This window comes from Bufo gargarizans, chromosome 9 (genome assembly GCF_014858855.1).
Source record: "Bufo gargarizans isolate SCDJY-AF-19 chromosome 9, ASM1485885v1, whole genome shotgun sequence".
NCBI lineage: Eukaryota > Metazoa > Chordata > Amphibia > Anura > Bufonidae > Bufo > Bufo gargarizans.
Genome location: NC_058088.1, coordinates 188,349,770 through 188,369,750, shown reverse-complemented (window position 1 = coordinate 188,369,750; position 19,981 = coordinate 188,349,770). Strand labels below are relative to the sequence as shown.

General features: G+C 48.0%; 1 protein-coding gene across 4 annotated transcripts in view; it reads right to left on the bottom strand.

Annotated features, from left to right (window-relative positions):
* The window catches only part of LOC122946147 (glutamate receptor ionotropic, NMDA 1-like), a 92,296-nt gene extending 74,875 nt beyond the window's left edge, over nt 1-17,421 (bottom strand). For all 4 annotated transcript variants that reach the window (XM_044305548.1, XM_044305550.1, XM_044305549.1 and 1 more), the window contains exon 1: nt 17,164-17,421. In XM_044305548.1, coding sequence (XP_044161483.1) covers nt 17,164-17,421 — 258 coding nt within the window. The remainder of the gene's footprint in view (nt 1-17,163) is intronic.
* Nucleotides 17,422-19,981: the final 2,560 nt, after the last annotated feature.

Sequence of the window (19,981 nt, the reverse complement as noted above, 5' to 3'; positions counted from 1 at the left end):
CATCTTCTATCCCACCCTCTTGAACACTGCTTGTTAGGCCCCATTCATGCTTGTGCTGCTGTAGGATGTTTAGGAAAATGAAAATTTACTTACCAAAATCGTCATTTCCTGTAGTCCGTAGGCAGCACAACTCACCCTCCCTTCAATAAATTTATAAAAATACACTGGCTCCTTCCTCCTACTCAGCTTTATTGGGTTCATGGTGATTGATTATTTGACTAATCATTACTGCTTATTAAAGTGTCTGTCTAGTTGTACCCAGGGGGCTTTAACCCATTTGTGCTTGAGCTGCCTACGGACTACAGGAAATGAAAATTTAGGTAAGTACATTTTCATTATAGTGTCTCCTCCCATGTCCTGTATATAATATAATACAGTGCACAGTGCAGTATACAGTGCAGTTGCTTCAGTGTGATTATGGGGAGATCTATAAGGCTATGTTCACATTTGCATTAGAGACTCCCCACAAAATCTGCCAAAATTTGAGGCAAGAATAGTGCAGCGTGTCAATGGGGAGTAGAACTGTGTCAGTGGGCTTGGTATACTCTGTCCTAATGGGACACGGCTGTAATGACGAATGCTATAATATGGTGCAGCTGCTTGTTCATTATGTGCAGTAATATAGTGGAGATCGTAGGACTGTGATGGCATGATATAGTACCCCCCCCAGATATGCCGCATTTGGGTATTTGGTTGGACAGAGATGTAGATTATCTCCTTCCTCTACATCATATTCATTACTTATTGGGCCTTTTTCGCCTCACGATGAAACTACTAAAATAGTAGACGAGACGCGTCGAGGGTGATGTCTGCGGGCAGTGGCGCTCTTGTCCTGAACATGAGTGCAGTATCCGATGACATTCATCTATATTGACTGAGCGATGTTCCTGGAGATTCACTTACAAAGGTGACATTCTCCGGAATAAATGTTGTACTAGAGCACCCACTGCACTGGCCATATGGTTTTATATGCTTTTTAAACCATGTGTGTGTGTGTATACCGTATTTTTCACCCTATAAGACGCACCTGCCCATAAGACTCACCTGGGTTTTTAGATGAAGAAAATAAGAAAAAATATTTTTCATCACTGCTCAGCTCAGACCCCCAATGTTTAATAAGACCCCCCAATCAGACCTCAGATTAGACCCCCAGTGTTAATAAGGCCCCTATTAAGACCCCCAATCAGACCTCAGATTAGACCCCCAGTGTTAATAAGGCCCCTATTAAGACCCCCAATCAGACCTCATATCAGATTCCCAATTTTTAGAAGAACCCGCAATCAGACCTCATATCAGACCTCCATGTTAGTAAGCCCCCATGTGAAGCAGACCTCAGATCAGGCCTCCATGTAAATAAGTCCCCCAATCAGACCTCAGATCAGACCTCCATGTTAGTAAGCCCCCATGTGAAGCAGACCTCAGATCAGGCCTCCATGTAAATAAGTCCCCCAATCAGACCTCAGATCAGACCTCAATGTCAATAGGCCCCCATTGTTAAGCAGACCTCAGATCAGACCTCCATATTTATAAGACCACCATATTAATCAGACCTCAGATCAGAGAAAAACAAAATAATCTAGCTTGCTTCTCCTGCTCCAGATGCCACTGCTAACATCCAGCTATCTTCCTGGTGTTCCTGCTGCGCTGTGCCCCGAGGCTGTACTGCGTGAGGTCCCATAGTGCGCCAACGTCCTTATGCTGTGCACAGGACACAGCACAGCGAGTGGCCGTAGAAGACCAGGAAGCGGTGAGCCCAGGATGCGTTTGCATTCACCGCTTCCCGATCCTCTTTTGGTGACCCCTGGTCAAAATTACCGTTAAGCAAGTTGAAGATGAATTGATTTCGAAATGGCATAAAGTTAAAGATGAAACACATTTTCCAACATTTTATGCACTGTCAGGGTATTATTTTGGTTTTCTACAATTTTAGGGTGAAAAAAGGAAAGGAGTACCTTGTAAAAGTATGGGAACCCAAGGAGATTTCAGCACTTAGAATACTTTGACCAAGGTCTCAGACCTTAAGTAGCCTCTTAGGGTTAAAGGGGTGTGAGGATTTCCATGGGTGTGAGGATTTTTTGCCGTTCTTCTCTGCAGATCCTCTCACGTTCTGTCAGGTTGGATGGGGTCGTTGGTGGACAGCCATCTTCGGGTCTCTCAAGAGATGCTCCATTGGATTCAGGGCTCTGGCTGGGCCATTCAAGGACATTCACAGAGTTGTCCTAAAGCTGCTCCCATGTTGTCTTGACTGTGTGCTTAGGGTCACTGTCTTTTTGGATGGTGAACCTTCGGCCCAGTCTGAGGTCCAGAGCTCTGGATCAGGTTTTTATTAGGAATAGTTCTGTACTTTCCTCCATTCAGCTTTCTCTTCACCCTGACCAGTCTTCCTGTCCCCCCAGCATGATGCTGCCACCACCATGCTTCACTGTAGGGGTGGTATTGGGCAGGTGATGAGCGGCACCTGGTTTCCTCCAGGCATGATGCTTAGAAATGAGGCCAAAAACTTCAATCTTGTTTTCATCAGACCAGAGAGTCTTGTTACTCACTGTCTGAGGGTACTTTAGCTGCTTTTTTGTAAACACCAGGCGGCTTTCCTGTCTCTTTTAGTGCGGAGAGGCTTCTTTCTGGCCGCTCTGCCATAAAGCCCAGATTGGTGGGTGCTGCAGTGATGGTCGACCTTCTGGAAGTTTCTCCCATCTACACACAGGGTCTTTGGAGCTCAGCCAGAATGACCATTTGGTTCTTGGTCACCTTTCTTACCATGGTCCTTCTCCCAATTAATTAGTTTGGTGGGCGGCCAGCTCTAGGAAGAGTCCTGGTTGTTCCCAACTTCTTCCATGTAAGAATTATGGAGGTCCCTGTGCTCCTAGGAACCTTCAGTGCCATAGACATTTTTTGCCCCCTTCTCCAGGTCTGAGCCTCCATACAATCCTGTCTCTGAGCTCTACAGTCAGTTCTCTCCTCCTCATGGCTTGGTTTCTGCTCTGATCTGCATTGTCAGCTGTGAGACCTTATATAGACAGGGCTGTGTTTTTCCAAATCATGTCCAATCCGCTGAATTTACCACAGGTGACTCCAATCAAGGTGGAGAAACATCCTAAAGATGATCCAGAGAAATGGGAGGCCCCACAGCAAAATGTCAAGTGTTATAGCAAAGGGTCTGGACTTGTGTCCAGACCAAATTTTAGTTTTTTATTTTGCAATAAATTTGAGTGCAGATTGAGGGGGGAAATTTGATTTATTTATTTTTTATATATTTTTTTAGCACAAGGAGCAACATAACAAAATGTGAAAAAAATTAAAAGGGTCCGAAGATTTTCCACCTTATTTTTGCATAAATGTTTCATGTGCTGCCAGCCCCAGAGCAGAGGAGCGGAGGATAGGAGTAGTAGTGGCTCTGGCTGCAACAGTTATTCCCAGTGGCAATCCTCACAATATGCTCCCTAGTGCCAGGGCAGTGATAGGAGAGTACACCCCTTCTTCCCTCAGGACACACCCTGATGTTGGGGCTCCTGTCTGATGCTAGTTATGAGTGTTTTTTTATTTTAACTAGTGTGAGTATATAGCTTGGCCTGCTCCCCCTCACTCACTGAAGCCATCTGGCACCAGGAGAGAGATAGTGTGTGGACTCTCATTGCAGTCCTTGGTGGCCATTTGGCGCCGGGAGTGGTGTGGAGTGGGCCCAGCATGCATGTTGGCACCTGCTTTCCCAGGATATAATGGAGGCCATTTTGGCACCAAAAAATGAAAGAAATTCAAGCGGGCCCAACATGCATGTGGAACCTACACTTGCTGAATTATATGATAGCCGTTATGGCACATAACAGATAGAATTTAGTGTTAGGAACCCGTCTAACTAGAGATCGCCTTGACGTGCGGCAGACGGGCTCAAATACTTTTGTACAAAATGATTTGCCAAGCATCTCTAACTTATTAGTGTAGCATTTGCAACTGTGACGCAATTTTGTACTTTATTTGGTTTGCAGTGAGCTGCTGCATTGTATGTCTTGTTTAACAGTCTTGTTCTCAGCCATAGCAACGTGCTCCTGCGCTTTGGGATGTGCTGACTGACCCCCTTTTTCCTTTGTAGTTATGAGTGTTGTACAGGTGCAAGGCAGGAGATGTAGGTGCAGTGGCCGGCGAATGGTGCTGGAGTCAGTAACCGGGCCAGATGTACAAAATAAACAAGTCTCTCTTTACTAAAGTGAAGAACAGGAGTTGTAGTACATCCCAAGGTGTCAAAACACAGTTGCTAACTATTCATAGTGTAAATCTTCCCAGATAGTGATGTATGGCTTTAAGCAAGGTTGGGGGTGGTAGTACTCCTCATCCCTATATTTTCAGTATCTCTCTGCAGGATCTAAAGCTATAAGGTTCTTGCAATATTGTCTATAATTCACAGCTGAGGGGGTACAGGATTAAGATATGGCGGGCCAGGACCGCATCAAAGTGTGGAAGGGTGTATTAGCAATGTCCCTGCACTGCAGTAAGGTCACCTTCAGCCTTAAACAGCAAACACCTTACTGACTGACTCCAATGCAGATTTGGGACCTTTTAATTCTTTCCCTCTCTCCCTGGAGAACTGTAAATAGAGATGGTTTTCTTCAAGGAATGAGCACATGTAGCTGCTCTCACTTCCTCAGCTTCCTGCAAGAGAAGCGTCAGGAGTGTTAACCCTGACTGACCCATACAAAACTATGCAGGTGCAATACCATACATCAGAACATCATACAACACGAAGCAATTTGCAAGTACCCTCTTCTGGGTTACTGCACATGTGGATACAATGTTTCCGGCTGCATGATCACTGCTATGCCGCTAGCTGACGCCCTGCCTGACCTACTCACCACCAAACATTTTTATATGTGGTAGAAGTTTCTCTGGCGCTAGTGTGACTGTGAACGGCCGCCAGCACGTCGGGATTATTTATAGGGTTAGCCACTCCTTTTTCGGGCGTGACCACTGGGGTGGCGCTCTAATTGGATTATAGGGGTGTGTTAACTCCACATACCTCCATTGGGTCACCACATCCCCTATTGAGCATTCACGCCCAACCCGCTTATAGCGTCGTATGTTAAAGGGGTTATTCAAAACCTAAAACATGACCCCCCTGATGATGATGTCTGTATCGTTAGCTTTTTATGGTTTGATTATCAGTTTTTTACTGTGTAGTTTTTTTCTGGACCAATTTGTTTAGTACTTTTCACTTTTTGCCCCATTTTTTCCCCTGATGAACCAGCTACTGGGAAAACGCATTGGGAATATTTAGGGCATTGCGAGGGCGAGATAGGGCAGGCACGGGACCACAGGCCACCCACCATCAGGGTGTTCCTGTGGGTTGAGGCATTAGTTAGGGATATATTAGGGTTTTTTCCGCCCTAGCACACATTACCTGCCCTCCCTTCTGCATACATTTATATATGTCTGTGTTCTTTTGGTCCATCATGATCGATGTTTGTTACTCTTTAGAGGTATATGAAGTGATTTTATATGAATGTGGTGAATTAAAGTTAAGTTTGAATTCCTAGCTTTCTGTGACTTCTTTGATATATAGCAGGAATTTTCTAGATGAGTATCTAATCAGTATTAAACATTCTAGTTTGATTCAATTACATTATCGCCAATCTGTGTACACAAGGGTTTTAAGACCACATTCCCTTGATCATGGGGGTCCCAGCGGTCAGACCCCCATCAATCAGACACTTATCACCTGTCGTGTCATAGCTGTTGGACCTTTTCACATTTTCTATCCTTAAAGGTTTTCTTTGGGTGTAAAAAAAATTGAATTAAAATAAAAAATCGGGCCCAAAATATGTGTCAAACTAAAATAGAAATGCTTGCCTGTTAAAGGGCCAGTGTCCACTTCTCTAGTTCTCCTCTATCCACAGGATCAGGGGGATAACTAAGTGATCCGTGGGGGTCTGAACGCTGGAGCCCCCACTGATCCCCCTTCTTGACTGAGTGACAGGTGGAGCATATCCCCTGCCTCTCCATCCATTCTCTATGGGGTCGCCGGAGATGGCGGAGTACAGCGCTGGCTAATTCCAGTGGTCCCAAAGAGAATGAATGGAGAAGCAGGGCGTATGTGTGGCCTGTCACACCATCAGAAAGGGGGAACAGGACCCGTTCCTGGGATCAGTGGGGGGTCGCAGAATCGGATCCCACTAATCATATAGTTATGCCCTATGGTGTGGAGAGGATAACTTGAAAACCCTGCACAACCCCTTTAAATCCTCCACCACCAATATCTCTTTACATGGCAGCAGTGATGCCTGTAAATACGGAATATCATCGCTGCCGCCATGTAAACCGTACGTGTCAATACTGGAGAATGTGACTCACTGTAAAGAACCTTTTGGGCATAAGTCCAACCCCCTTTGCAGGTCACAACCTTTAACAAAGCCCAAGCAAAGGCGCTAGCGGAGCAACGTGAGCAAAGGGCAGAAACGGAGGATCACAACTGAAACAGAGGCATTAGGGTCACCTGAGGCAGGGTAATAGTGGGGATCCTGGAGCAGAGGTAACTGGAGAAGAGGCAATATTGGGGGTGCATTTAGAGGGAGGCATTGGGGGACATCTGGAGTTGGGGCACTTATGAGGGTGCACTTAAAGCACAGGCATTAGGGTCGCCTGAGGCAGGGTAATAGTGGTGATCATGGAGCAGAGGTATTAGGGGGTCAACTGGAGAAGAGGCAATATTAGGGGTGCATTTAGAGTGGGGGCATCTGGAGCTGGGGCATTTATGGGGGTGCAACTTAAGCGGAGGCATTAGGGTCGCCTGAGGCAGGGTAATAGTGGGGATCCTGGAGCAGGGGTATTAGGGGGGCATCTGAAGCTGTGGCACTAATAGGGGTGCACCTAAAGCAGAGGCATTGGGGAGACCTAGAACAGAGTCCCCCAATGCCACTCTGAACTCTGCAGAGAGCAGCAAACATTCATAGATCTGTGTCTGTTATACACAAATCCCCTGTTTCCCCCTTACAGCCTCCTACAGCTCACTACTGTCACACACCTGAGACATCAGCCCAGCCCCGCAGAGGAGTCCTTCTCTCCAGCAGCCAGTTTTCTGACAGCAGGGAGGGCAGGAGGATGGCCAGACATGTTCTCTCCTCCTTCACAGCCAGCAGCCCCAGAAGTTTAGAAGATACAGCGGGGCCTCCTGTACACCAGTGCGATACTGCCATATAGTGGTTACAATAATTATCTCTCCTGGCAAACAAGAGAAATAATTACTCCTCCATCCTACCTCCGGGTGCAGGAGACTGGGGGCCTACCTAGGAATCCCCCACATCCCCGGTGGGACAGTCCTAGCCTGGTTTCAGCAAGCTCTCTGGGTACAATGGGTCCAGCGAGCACGCCGATAACCTCTAGTAAAGCTGGATCCAGAGGGCTCCAGCAGGTTGTTCTCTGCCGGCAGTGGCGTTGCTACAGGGGGGCAATTGCCCCCCCCAGGTTATTCCTTGCCCCCCCAGGGTGCCCCCCCCTCCCGCTGATTACCCAAGGCAGCTGTGCTGCCTCTTGAGCCCCAATGGCCGGCGAATACTAATGAGCGCTTCTATTATGGAAGCGCTCATTAGTACCGAAGGACCACGAAGCGGTGAACGCTCTGTACTTACTGCTTCCTGGTCCTCGGCTGTCGTCTGTGCAGAGCTGCGCACAGCGTGAGGGCACTCTGTGACCTCACGCTGTGCGTGCCAGTTCAGAGCACAGCCGACGGAGGAGGAAGAAAATTGCGGGTGGCGCCCAGGAGCAGGAGAGGTAAGTGTTTTTTTATTTTATAAAAATGAGGCTGCTGGGGGCATAATGGTGGCTAATGAGAGGCATAATGGGGCTAATTAGACTATTAGAGGCAAAATGGAGGCTAAAGAGGCATATGGGCTGACAATGGGGCTAATAAGAGGCAGCATAATGGGGCTAATAAGAGGCATAAGAGCTTATAATGGGGGCTAATGAGGCATATGGGGGCTAATAAGTGGCATAAGGGCTTATAATGGGGCTAATGAAGCATAAGGGCTGATATGGGGTCTAATGAGAGGCATGGGTGCTAGATATGGGCTAATGAGAGGCATAATGGGGGCTAATGAGAGGCATAATGGGGGCTAATGAGAGGCATAATAACAGTGTCATCCACAGATGCCCCATAACACTGTGTAATCCACAGATGCCCCCATAACAGTGTGTCTTCCACAGATCCCCCATAACAGTGTGTCTTCCACAGATCCCCCATAACAGTGCGCCTGCGCACTGAGGAGAGACAAAAAGTAGGGGAAAGAATCAGCGGAAGCAAGCCGAGGACGGCACAGCAGACGACTGAATAGCTTCTTTTGTAAGTAAATTGTTTTATTATAAATGTATCCCTGCAGACCGCAATACTCTCGTATTTTGTAATCTTATTTATATATTCTTATTTTGTTTTTTTCAGTAGTATGATTAAGTGGTGAAAATTAAAAAGAGTAAAAGAGGAGTGGACTACAACTCCCAGCATGTCCAGGATGTTATTATGAAACACAAGTTGACATTTCAGGGAGAGGTTATAAGAGGAGAGAACTACAACTCCCAGCATGAACAGACTGTTATTATACAGAATCAGTGGATATCATAAGAGGAGAGAACTACAACTTCCAGCATGCACAGACTGTTATTAAAGGGCATCAGTAAACATTATGTGGAGAGGGATACAGTAGGACAAAACTACAACTCCCAGTATTAGGATGTTATGGCCAATCCCAGGACACCACTCACCTCTCCTCCAGGCACACACAATAGTTCCTCCCCACCTAGTTTCACTACATTTTCCTCTCCACCACTGAGCTCCATCTCCTTGCCCTGATCACATAATGATGGCATCATTACAGGTCCTTCAGCTGTAAAACTACTGACTCTGTACGGCTGCCCTGACTGCAGGCTAATGACATCACTGCAGGTCCTTCAGCTGTAAAACAATTGACTCTGTACTACTGCCCTGGTCACATGATGACATAATCACAGGTCCTTCAGCTGTAAAACTACTAACTCTATATGGCTGCCCTGATCCCATGCTGATGACATCATCACAGGTCCTTCGGCACAGCTAGCTATGTAAGTGTAATTGGGGGCAGTGCATTCCTGCAGGGTCGGGCCCCCTTCCACCATGGGCCCCATAGCAGCAGCGGAGGTACGCCACTGTTCACTAATTTTATTGTCTGACATGGACCCCACAGATGTTCTTGGTCACAATATAAGACACCAGCCCGCTCTCAGGGGACACCACTGCCACCCCTGGATTTTACCAGTCATATCGTTCATACATTTTTTTTACAATTTTCAGGTCCCATGGAAAAAACCTCAGGTTATGCTTGCCCGAATAAACTGAGGCCACTAATTGCCCTCCCGATGGAATACTTTCCTAAATATCTGCATCCCAGATATGAATTTATTAATAGATGAATTTTTAAAAAGTTCTCATGTTCATCGTTTCATGTTTTATGACTGTCCTGCCACATAAAGCTGTTAATTATTGGGATATGGGCAGGATCTCGAATAACTGAGTCGTTCCAATACACTAAGCGGTTTTCTGAGACTTCAATGCTAATGACCTATCCTCAGGATAGGCCCCAGTATCTGATCAGCGGGGGTCCGACACCCGGGACCCACACCGATCAGCTGTTTGAGAAGGTAGCAGCGCTCCTGTGAGTGCCGCAGCCTTCTGCAGCTTTTTCTAGGCTGAGTGACGTCATGTTCATCTGTCACATGGCCCCATAGAAGGTGAATGGGGCCAGGGCCGCCATCAGGGGGGTACAGCCGATACTCCAGTAAGGGGCCCAGACCCTGGGGGGGCCCGGCCAGTTCCAATGTAAAAAAAAAAAAAAAAAAAAAAAAAAATTTTTATTTTTTATTTTTTATTTTTTTTACCCCCTCTCATTTGTCAGTGATTTGAGTTGAACTTTATTGCATCGCTAGAGGGGGGCAATTGATCATTCCTTGCTAGTGATGTCCAGTTCATGAACGAATCATTCATTTCAATCGATTCAGTTCACTGAACCGGAGGAGTCGATTACTCTGACTGAGCCGATCCGTGTGAAGCCGCTCAGTCTGAGTCAGTGAGTCACACAGCACATAATAGCAGAGCCGCTGGCAGCAGGGAGGGACTCGGGAGGAGTGTAATCTGATCCTAGAGTGGAAGCTGCTTCTGCCAGCCCCTCCCCTCCCCGCCCACCAACCAATCAGAGCTGAGGCAAGGCAAGCACTAGCAGCTCTGAGTCTGAGTCACTGACACAAGTGAAGGGAGTCTGAGAAAGAATCGAATGAGTCACAGGTTAAAGGAATCTAAAGATCCGACTTAGGCCTCTTTCACACTTGCGTTGTCCGGATCCGGCGTGTACTCCACTTGCCGGAATTACACGCCGGATCCGGAAAAACGCAAGTGTACTGAAAGCATTTGAAGACGGATCCGTCTTCAAAATGCTTTCAGTGTTACTATGGCACCCAGGACGCTATTAAAGTCCTGGTTGCCATAGTAGTAGTGGGGAGCGGTATACTTACAGTCCGCGCGGCTCCCGGGGCGCTCCAGAATGACGTCAGAGCGCCCCATGCACATGGATCATGTGATCCATGCGATCACGTCATCCATGCGCTTGGGGCGCCCTGACGTCACTCTGGAGCGCCCCGGGAGCCGCACGGACGGTAAGTATACTGCTCCCCCGCTCACCGCTACACTTTACCATGGCTGCCAGGACTTTAGCGTCCCGGCAGCCATGGTAACCATTCAGAAAAAGCTAAACGTCGCATCCGGCAATGCGCCGAAACGACGTTTAGCTTAAGGCCGGATCCGGATAAATGCCTTTCAATGGGCATTCATTCCGAATCCGGCCTTGCGGCAAGTGTTCCGGATTTTTGGCCGGAGCAAAAAGCGCAGCATGCTGCGCTATTTGCTGCGGCCAAAAAACGTTCCGTTCCGGAACTGAAGACATCCTGATGCATCCTGAAGGACGGACTGTCCATTCAGAATGCATTAGGATAATCCTGATCAGTATTCTTCCGGCATAGAGCCCCGACGACGGAACTCTATGCCGGAAGACAAGAACGCAGATGTGAAAGAGCCCTTAGAGACTCATTCGATTCTTTGAGTTAAAAGAGCCGTGAGTCACCTAGAACAGTTTACACTGAGGCTGATGCTTTTGTTGCAGCAGTGATACGATTAAGGGACAGGAGCAGAGAGATAAGAGAAGTGACAGATGACTGTGAAGACCATGCGATCTGTTTGCTCAGAAGCCATGAGATTGTAAGGCTACTTTCACACTAGCGGCAGGACGGATCCGACAGGCTGTTCACCCTGTCAGATCCGTCCTTCCGTTATTTCGCCGGACCACCGCTCCGTCCCCATTGACTATAATGGGGACGGGGGTGGAGCTCCGGCCCAGCACGGCAGTGCATGGCGAAAGGCCGCCGGACTAAAAGTACTGCATGTCCAACTTGTTGTGTGGTCTTTGCTCAGGGGTAAAATGCAAAGCTGTTTTCTGGATTATCCAACAGGGCCATGATCCTCCATTATTGTTTTTAACCCCTCCCTTGCCAGCCCACCCAGCCCTATTTAGCTTTGTGTTCAGCTTTGAAAAAAATGTTTAGGCCATGAAGGGGTTAATTAAGTGTTGGAGGGGGTGGGGGGTGTTATTGTGCATATTGTGTTTGGGATCCATTTAACAAGTTTGACCAGTTGGGTTTGAGAGTGGTTGAGTGTCATCCACAGATCCCTCATAACAGTGCGTCACCCACAGACCCCCCCCCCCCATAACAGTGCGTCACCCACAGACCCCCCATAACAGTGTGTCACCCACAGATCCCCCATAACAGTGTGTCATCCACAGATCCCCCATAACAGTGTGTCATCCACAGATCCCCCATAACAGTGTCATCCACAGATCCCCCATAACAGTGTGTCATCCAGAGATTCCTCATAACAGTGTGTCATCCACAGATCCCCCATAACAATGTCATCCACAGATCCCCCATAACATTGTGTCATCCACAGATTCCCCCATAAACAGTGTGTCATCCACAGATCCCCCCATAACAGTGTGTCATCCACAGATCCCCCATAACATTGTGTCATCCACAGATCCCCCCATAACAGTGTGTCATCCACAGATCCCCCATAAAAGTGTCATCCACAGATTCCCCCATAAGTGTGTCATCCACATATTCCCCCCATAAGAGTAAGTCCTCCACAGATTCCCCCCATAACAGTACGTCATCCACAGATCCCCCCATAACACTGTAACAGTAAACCTTGTGCTTTTTTTTTTTTTTTTTAAATGTGCCAGGGGAAGATTGCTAGGGCAGATTAGAACAGATAGTGTAGTTAGTGTTAGTGGAGGGTCCTGCTTAAAAGAGTCTACCTTGCCGTGGTAGCAGGCTTCATATTATTTGGTCAAAAACGAATTCCTTACTGAAATCACTGATTATCACTTTTTACTGTCTTTGTAGTTGTAAAAAAATTATGAAATTGGGGGTAGGTCCTTGGGGGTGGAGGGGAGGTGGAGTCAGGATGGATTCTAAAGGGGCGGGGTAGGAGGGGGGGCCCAGGCCTTGAGCTGTGTAAGGGGCCCCAAAATTTCTGATGGCAGCCCTGAATGGGGCTGGGCGCAATACCAAGCATGACCACTATACAATGTACGGCGCTGTGCTTGGTGAGCTGTGAGAAGGCCGTGGCACTCACAAGAGCGCCGGTCCCTTCTCAGACAGCTGATCAGTGGGGGTCCCGGGTGTCAGACCGCCACTGATCAGATACTGATAACCTATCAGCCGATCCTGCAGCTGGAAACACTGCAATCCCAGAAGAGGGTACTGGTAAATTTATTTTGTGTTGTATGATGTTCTGATGTATCGTATTGCACCTGCATAGCTTTGTATGGATCAGTCGGGGTTAACAATCTCGACTCTGCCCTTGTAGGAAGCTAGATGATGGACTTAGGTCCACTCCTAGTTCACGCCAGTGTTTGCTGAGGAAGTGAGAGGAGCTCACTGCTTGGCGTGCATCCAGAAAACCATCTCTACAGTTCTCCAGGACCCCCACCGATCTGATTGAGTATAGGCCATAAATATTAAATACCTGGAAAACCTCTTTAAGGCCGACGGAGACTTTACTGCAGCGAGAGGGACATTGCTAAGTCACAGTCTGGTCCACCATATCTCAGTCCTGTAGCCCTCAGCTGGGAATTATAGTCAAGTTTGCAAGAACCTTACTGTCTGCATAGATTCTGCAGAGAAAGACTTTGGAGAAATAAAAGGAAGGAGTACTACAACCCCCATCCTGGCTTATATCCATAGATCGCTATCTGGGAGGATTTGCACTAGGAATTGTTAGAAACTGTGTTTTGACACTGTTGGATGTACTACAACTCCTATTCTGCACTCTAGTAAAAAGAGACGTTTATTTCCTACATCTGGCCTGGGTTCTGACTTCAGCACCATTCGCCGGCCACTGCACCCAACATCTCCTGACTTTTACACCACACCAAGGTCCAACCTCAACTACCATCAGGCAGGAGCCCAACATCAGGGTGTGCCCTAAGAGAAGAAAGGGTGTGCCCTCCTATCACTGCCCCTGCCCTCAGGATAAGTCTTTAATATCTGATTGGTGGTGGTCCAACACCCGGGACTCCAGCATTCCTGTGGGCACCGCGGCCTTCTCTCTGCTCACCAAGCACAGCGCTGTACATTGTATAGTGGCCGTGCTTGGTATTGCAGCTCAGTCTCATTCACTTCTATGGGGCTGAGCTTCTCCTAGGCCACGTGACCGATAAGTGTGACGCCACTGGCCTAGAAAAAGCAGGGAGAAGGCCGTGGCACTCACGGGAGCGCAAATGCCTTCTCAAACAGCGGCGGGGGTCCCGGCTGTCGGCCCCCCACTGATCAGATACTGATGACCTATCCTGAGGGGAGGTCATCAGAATAAATATCTTGGAAAACCCCTTTAATGTAAGTCTGATCCTAAACCAGCCACAGACAGGAGGCACGGATCGTCACTGCATGTGCCCTTTGCCCCGCGCACCCTGGCGCGCCCCATGGGTGGCATTCATCTCGGCAGTATCAGACATTGACACCACATTATAGCATTTCATTCACCGCACACTCAATAGAAGGAATTCCCTTCTGAGGAGACGGTAATGGACGCCTGGGGAGCCGGGAAGACAATTGAGTGGATTTCATTAGGAAGCATTACCAGATGTCAGGAAATTTACTGACGATAAGATCAAAGGACATTTCTACCAATCAGTCTGACACCTCTCATCACCATGTGCTGGGGTTGTCACAGGACGACAGGTCACTGCCCCTCACATGAGCATCCTGAAGTACTCTGTGCTGCTGGAAGGACCCCGCTCATACTGACATCACAGGAGGACAGGTCACTGCCCCTCACATGAGCATCCTGAAGTACTCTGTGCTGCTGGGAGGACCCCGCTCATGCTGACATCACAGGAGGACAGGTCACTGCCCCTCACATGAGCATCCTGAAGTACTCTGTGCTGCTGGGAGGACCCCCGCTCATACTGACATCACAGGAGGACAGGTCACTGCCCCTCACATAAGCATCCTGAAGTACTTTGTGCTGCTGGGAGGTCCCCCGCTCATACTGACATCACAGGAGGACAGGTCACTGCCCCTCACATGAGCATCCTGAAGTACTCTGTGCTGCTGGGAGGACCCCCGCTCATACTGACATCACAGGAGGACAGGTCACTGCCCCGCACATAAGCATCCTGAAGTACTTTGTGCTGCTGGGAGGACCTGCGTTTATACTGACATCACAGGAGGACAGGTCACTGCCTCTCACATGAGCATCCTGAAGTACTCTGTGCTGCTGGGAGGACCCCCGCTCATACTGCTGTCAGAATGTCAGTTCCAACACATCTTCTTTCTCCTCCTAATATAATGACACTGAACTCTACCAATGAAGCTCTCCCCTCTCCTGAAATACTCTGTGCTGCTAAGTGACCCTGCTCAGATAGATAATCGATAGGAGATAGACAGACAGACAGACAGATGTACACAGCCGTGTCTCTTTCTGTGGTGTGGCGCACTCTCCATCCACTTGTCGCAGGGCCCCCGCCATACACTGCACAGGCTCCGGGGTCCAGTCATTCATGTTTGGAGAAGTCGCACCCTTTCCCCATCCAGTGATATGAACCTCGCATTCAGAGCTTCCTATGGGGTGAGCAGGGACCTGATGCGACATTCTCCGCGACCGCCGCGGGTGTTGCCGCTCCCCTAGCACAGGAGACACACTCAGCGCTGCTGTGCAGGGATCCGGCTGCAATGCGGAGGAAGGAGAGTCATTGGGATTCAGTGAGGAGAGCGGAGGAGGAGTGTGATACAGCCTTCCATACAGGTGCTCCTACAGGTAGACTACATTCCCCAGCATGACTTTGGCTGGCAGGGTATGCTGAGGGTTGTAGTTCCACCACAGGCTGCCATCCAGTAATACACCAAGTAAAACCAACATTCAGTAAAACCAACAAGAATCAGGATGAGAAGCTTCAGGCGCCTCCAGGATTGAAGGGAGGGGATGTATCGCCATGTATATGGTGGAATTAACCCTCCAGACACTGCGGGGCTGGTGGTCTGATGCTTACAGAAGAGCTGTACACCAGACAATGGGGGCTGTTAGACTGAGTTCACACTTCAGGTATTTGATCAGTTATTTCCATCAGTTATCGTGAGCCGAAACCAGGTGCAGGTCAAAAACACAGAAGAGGTGCAGATCTGTCCATTATACTGATCTCTGTGCTTCACTTCTTCACTTACTGAAGTGTGAACTCGGCCCTAATCTGAAATACTGAGGATAGTCCATAGTCCTCATACACATATATCTAATGTGGTGTATACTGAGGATAGTCCATAGTCATCATACACATATATCTAATGTGGTATATACTGAGGATAGTCCATAGTCCTCATACACATATATCTAATGTGGTGTATACTGAGGATAGTCCATAGTCCTCATACACATATATCTAATGTGGTATATACTGAGGATAGTCCATAGTCCTCATACACATATATCTAATGTGGTATATAGTGAGGATAGTCCATAGTCCTCATACACATATATCTAATGTGGTATATACTGAGGATAGTCCATAGTCCTCATACACATATATCTAATGTGGTGTATACTGAGGATAGTCCATAGTCCTCATACACATATATCTAATGTGGTATATACTGAGGATAGTCCATAGTCCTCATACACATATGTCTAATGTGGTGTATACTGAGGATAGTCCATAGTCCTCATACACATATATCTAATGTGGTGTATACTGAGGATAGTCCATAGTCCTCATACACATATATCTAATGTGGTATATACTGAGGATAGTCCATAGTCCTCATACACATATATCTAATGTGTTGTATATTCAGGATAGTCCATAGTCCTCATACACATATATCTAATGTGATGTATACTGAGGATAGTCCATAGTCCTCATACACATATATCTAATGTGTTGTATACTGAGGATAGTCCATAGTCCTCATACACATATATCTAATGTGGTGTATACTGAGGATAGTCCATAGTCTTCATACACATATATCTAATGTGGTGTATACTGAGGATAGTCCATAGTCCTCATACACATATATCTAATGTGATGTATACTGAGGATAGTCCATAGTCCTCATACACATATATCTAATGTGTTGTATACTGAGGATAGTCCATAGTCCTCATACACATATATCTAATGTGTTATATATTCAGGATAGTCCATAGTCCTCATACACATATATCTAATGTGGTATATACTGAGGATAGTCCATAGTCCTCATACACATATATCTAATGTGTTGTATATTCAGGATAGTCCATAGTCCTCATACACATATATCTAATGTGTTGTATACTGAGGATAGTCCATAGTCCTCATACACATATATCTAATGGGGTGTATACTGAGGATAGTCCATAGTCTTCATACACATATATCTAATGTGGTGTATACTGAGGATAGTCCATAGTCCTCATACACATATATCTAATGTGGTGTATACTGAGGATAGTCCATAGACCTGATATATACATAGTCATTAGCCTCCAATGATTTGGTTGCCTACGTGATGCCCATAACCACTATTGTCTGGACTTCCACCCAATGCCCATTCCCTGCCCACCCTTACCTGGCTGGAGATGAGATCCTCACATACAGACAGTGCCATCTGGATGGCGTTGGGTCTGTGGGTGACTGAGGTGGCGTTGAGCTGGATCTTCCAAGTGCCATGTCTCTTGTTGGCCTGGTTCACTGCCTCTCTAAATATCTGTTCATGTTTTTTGGTGCTCAGAACCGCCCCAATATTCACAATTTTGGGGTCACATCCGGCTCTGGCAAACGAGAACAAGAATAGAACGGCCAAAAGGAAGAGGCGCATTCTGTCCATGGATTTTGCACACCCCGGTTGAGCCAACGTCCTGAATTTGGGGGGCTCCCCAGCTCCAAACAGGGTGAAGCTGAGATGCCACAGTCTGGGAGAAACCTTGGTTTTCTGCAAGATGGAGGGGTGGGCTGTGGGTGGAGGAATGGTAGGAAATGATGAGCCGAGGTCCTGATCATCCACAGGAGAGGAGACCATGCATAAATGTTCTTGCTATGTGGAGATCTTCCTTACTGATGATTAGTCTTGGTTACTCCTCATCCAGATCTCAGGTGTCTCCAAGGAGGTGATGTGAGATGTCAGTGGTGAGGTCTACAGATGGTTGGCATGGACAGGTGACGTTGTGAGGAGTTTGATGGGGTGTGAAGATGATATTAGGGGTGACGATGGCAGGGACAAAATGCTGGGGTGCTATGAGGGATGGTCACACCAGGGTTGTTGGAGAAGACCTCTGTCCTTCTGCCTCCAGAGCCTTCATCCTATGGAGGGGGCTGCCGACGGCTGCTGTCCTTGGTGCTGAAATGAGAGCTGCGGCTGATTCCCTCTCCTCTGCAATGACACAGTCTCCACCAATGGAGAGGAGGGGGGTCTCTCTCCCAAATAACAAACCCACCCACAGACCCGCTGCTACATTAACCCCTTCTGCGCCAGCTGTCATTGCTGTGTTCCTCTTCATTGTCTTAAACAGTGGAGAATATTCGGGTCAATGGGTAATTGGAACAAGTGTTTGTGATTCTCATCTTCTCCTTTCACCTCCAAAGCAGGGCTGGTTTTAATTCAATGGAGCACAGTGTTATATTGCATCATATTGACCCCCGGCATCCAGGCCGGAGGGGATGCAGACCTATCTGCCCAATGTCCGCACAATCTCGCCTGGTTAACCCTTGCCATGCTCAGTGTTGGATCGCAGTGTGTACAGAGGAGTACATGGGTGTAGGGGCTGCACCGTGAGCTAAAGATAGACGTTGTCAGATACAAGAGTCTTTAATGGGGGGCTGCGGGTGGGTACAGTCCTGAGGACGGCCACCTACCCACTTCTGTGGTAGAGGAAGCCCTGGGCTGCATCACTGGTGGGTCTGAAGAACATGTGTGCAGCACAGAGTATATTATCCCTATAGACAAGGGAATTCGGTACTAAAGGGGGGTTCTTCTTTTACAGCCACCAGTGGAGGTCTCAGGGCTTAGACCACAAGCCACCTGCCAGTGATTTCCTGACAGTCCTTAGACAGGACTGTCTTTGTTACTGATGTAGGCAGAGCCTTGTGTGTCCTTTGTGGGTGTTATGGGGGCACTGTGGAGGTCACTGTTATGGGGCACTGTGGATGGCATTGTTATGGGGGCACTGTGGTTGTCACTGTTATGGGGGCACTGTGGATGGCACTGTTATGGGGGCACTGTGGATGTCACCGTTATGGGGGCACTGTGGATGTCACTGTTATGGGAACACTGTGGATGTCACTGCTATGGGGACACTGTGGATGTCACTGTTATGGGGACACTGTGGATGGCATTGTTATGGGGGCACTGTGGATGTCACTGTTATAGTGGCGCTGTGGATGTCACTATTATGGAGGCACTGTGGATGTCTCTGTTATGGGGGCACTGTGGATGGCATTGTTATGCAGGCACTGTGGATGTCACTGTTATGGGGGCACTGTGGATGTCACTGTTATGGGGGCACTGTGGATGGCATTGTTATGGAGGCACTGTGGATGTCACTATTATAGAGGCACTGCGGATGTCTCTGTTATGGAGGCACTGTGGATGGCATTGTTATGGAGGCACTGTGGATGTCTCTGTTATGGGGGCACTGTGGAGGTCACTGTTATGGGGGCACTGTGGAGGTCACTGTTCTGGGGGCACTGTGGATGTCACTGTTCTGGGGGCACTGTGGATGTCACTGTTCTGGGGGCACTGTGGATGTCATTGTTATGGGGCACTGTGGATGTCATTGTTATGGGGCACTGTGGATGTCACTGTTATGGGGGCACTGTGGAGGTTACTGTTATGGGGGCACTGTGGAGGTTACTGTTATGGGGGCACTGCGGAGTTCACTGTTATGGGGGCACTGTGGAGTTTACTGTTATAGGGGCACTGCGGAGTTCACTGTTATGGGGGCACTGTGGAGTTTACTGTTATGGGGGCACTGTGGAGTTTACTGTTATGGGGGCACTGTGGAGTTTACTGTTATGGGGGCACTGTGGATGTCACTGTTATGGGGCACTGTGGATGTCACTGTTATGGGGGCACTGTGGAGGTTACTGTTATGGGGGCACTGTGGAGGTTACTGTTATGGGGGCACTGTGGAGGTTACTGTTATGGGGGCACTGTGGAGGTTACTGTTATGGGGGCACTGTGGATGTTACTGTTATGGGGGCACTGTGGAGTTCACTGTTATGGGGGCACTGTGGAGTTCACTGTTATGGGGGCACTGTGGAGTTCACTGTTATGGGGGCACTGTGGAGGTAACTGTTATGGGGGCACTGTGGAGGTAACTGTTATGGGGGCACTGTGGAGGTTACTGTTATGGGGGCACTGTGGAGGTTACTGTTATGGGGGCACTGCG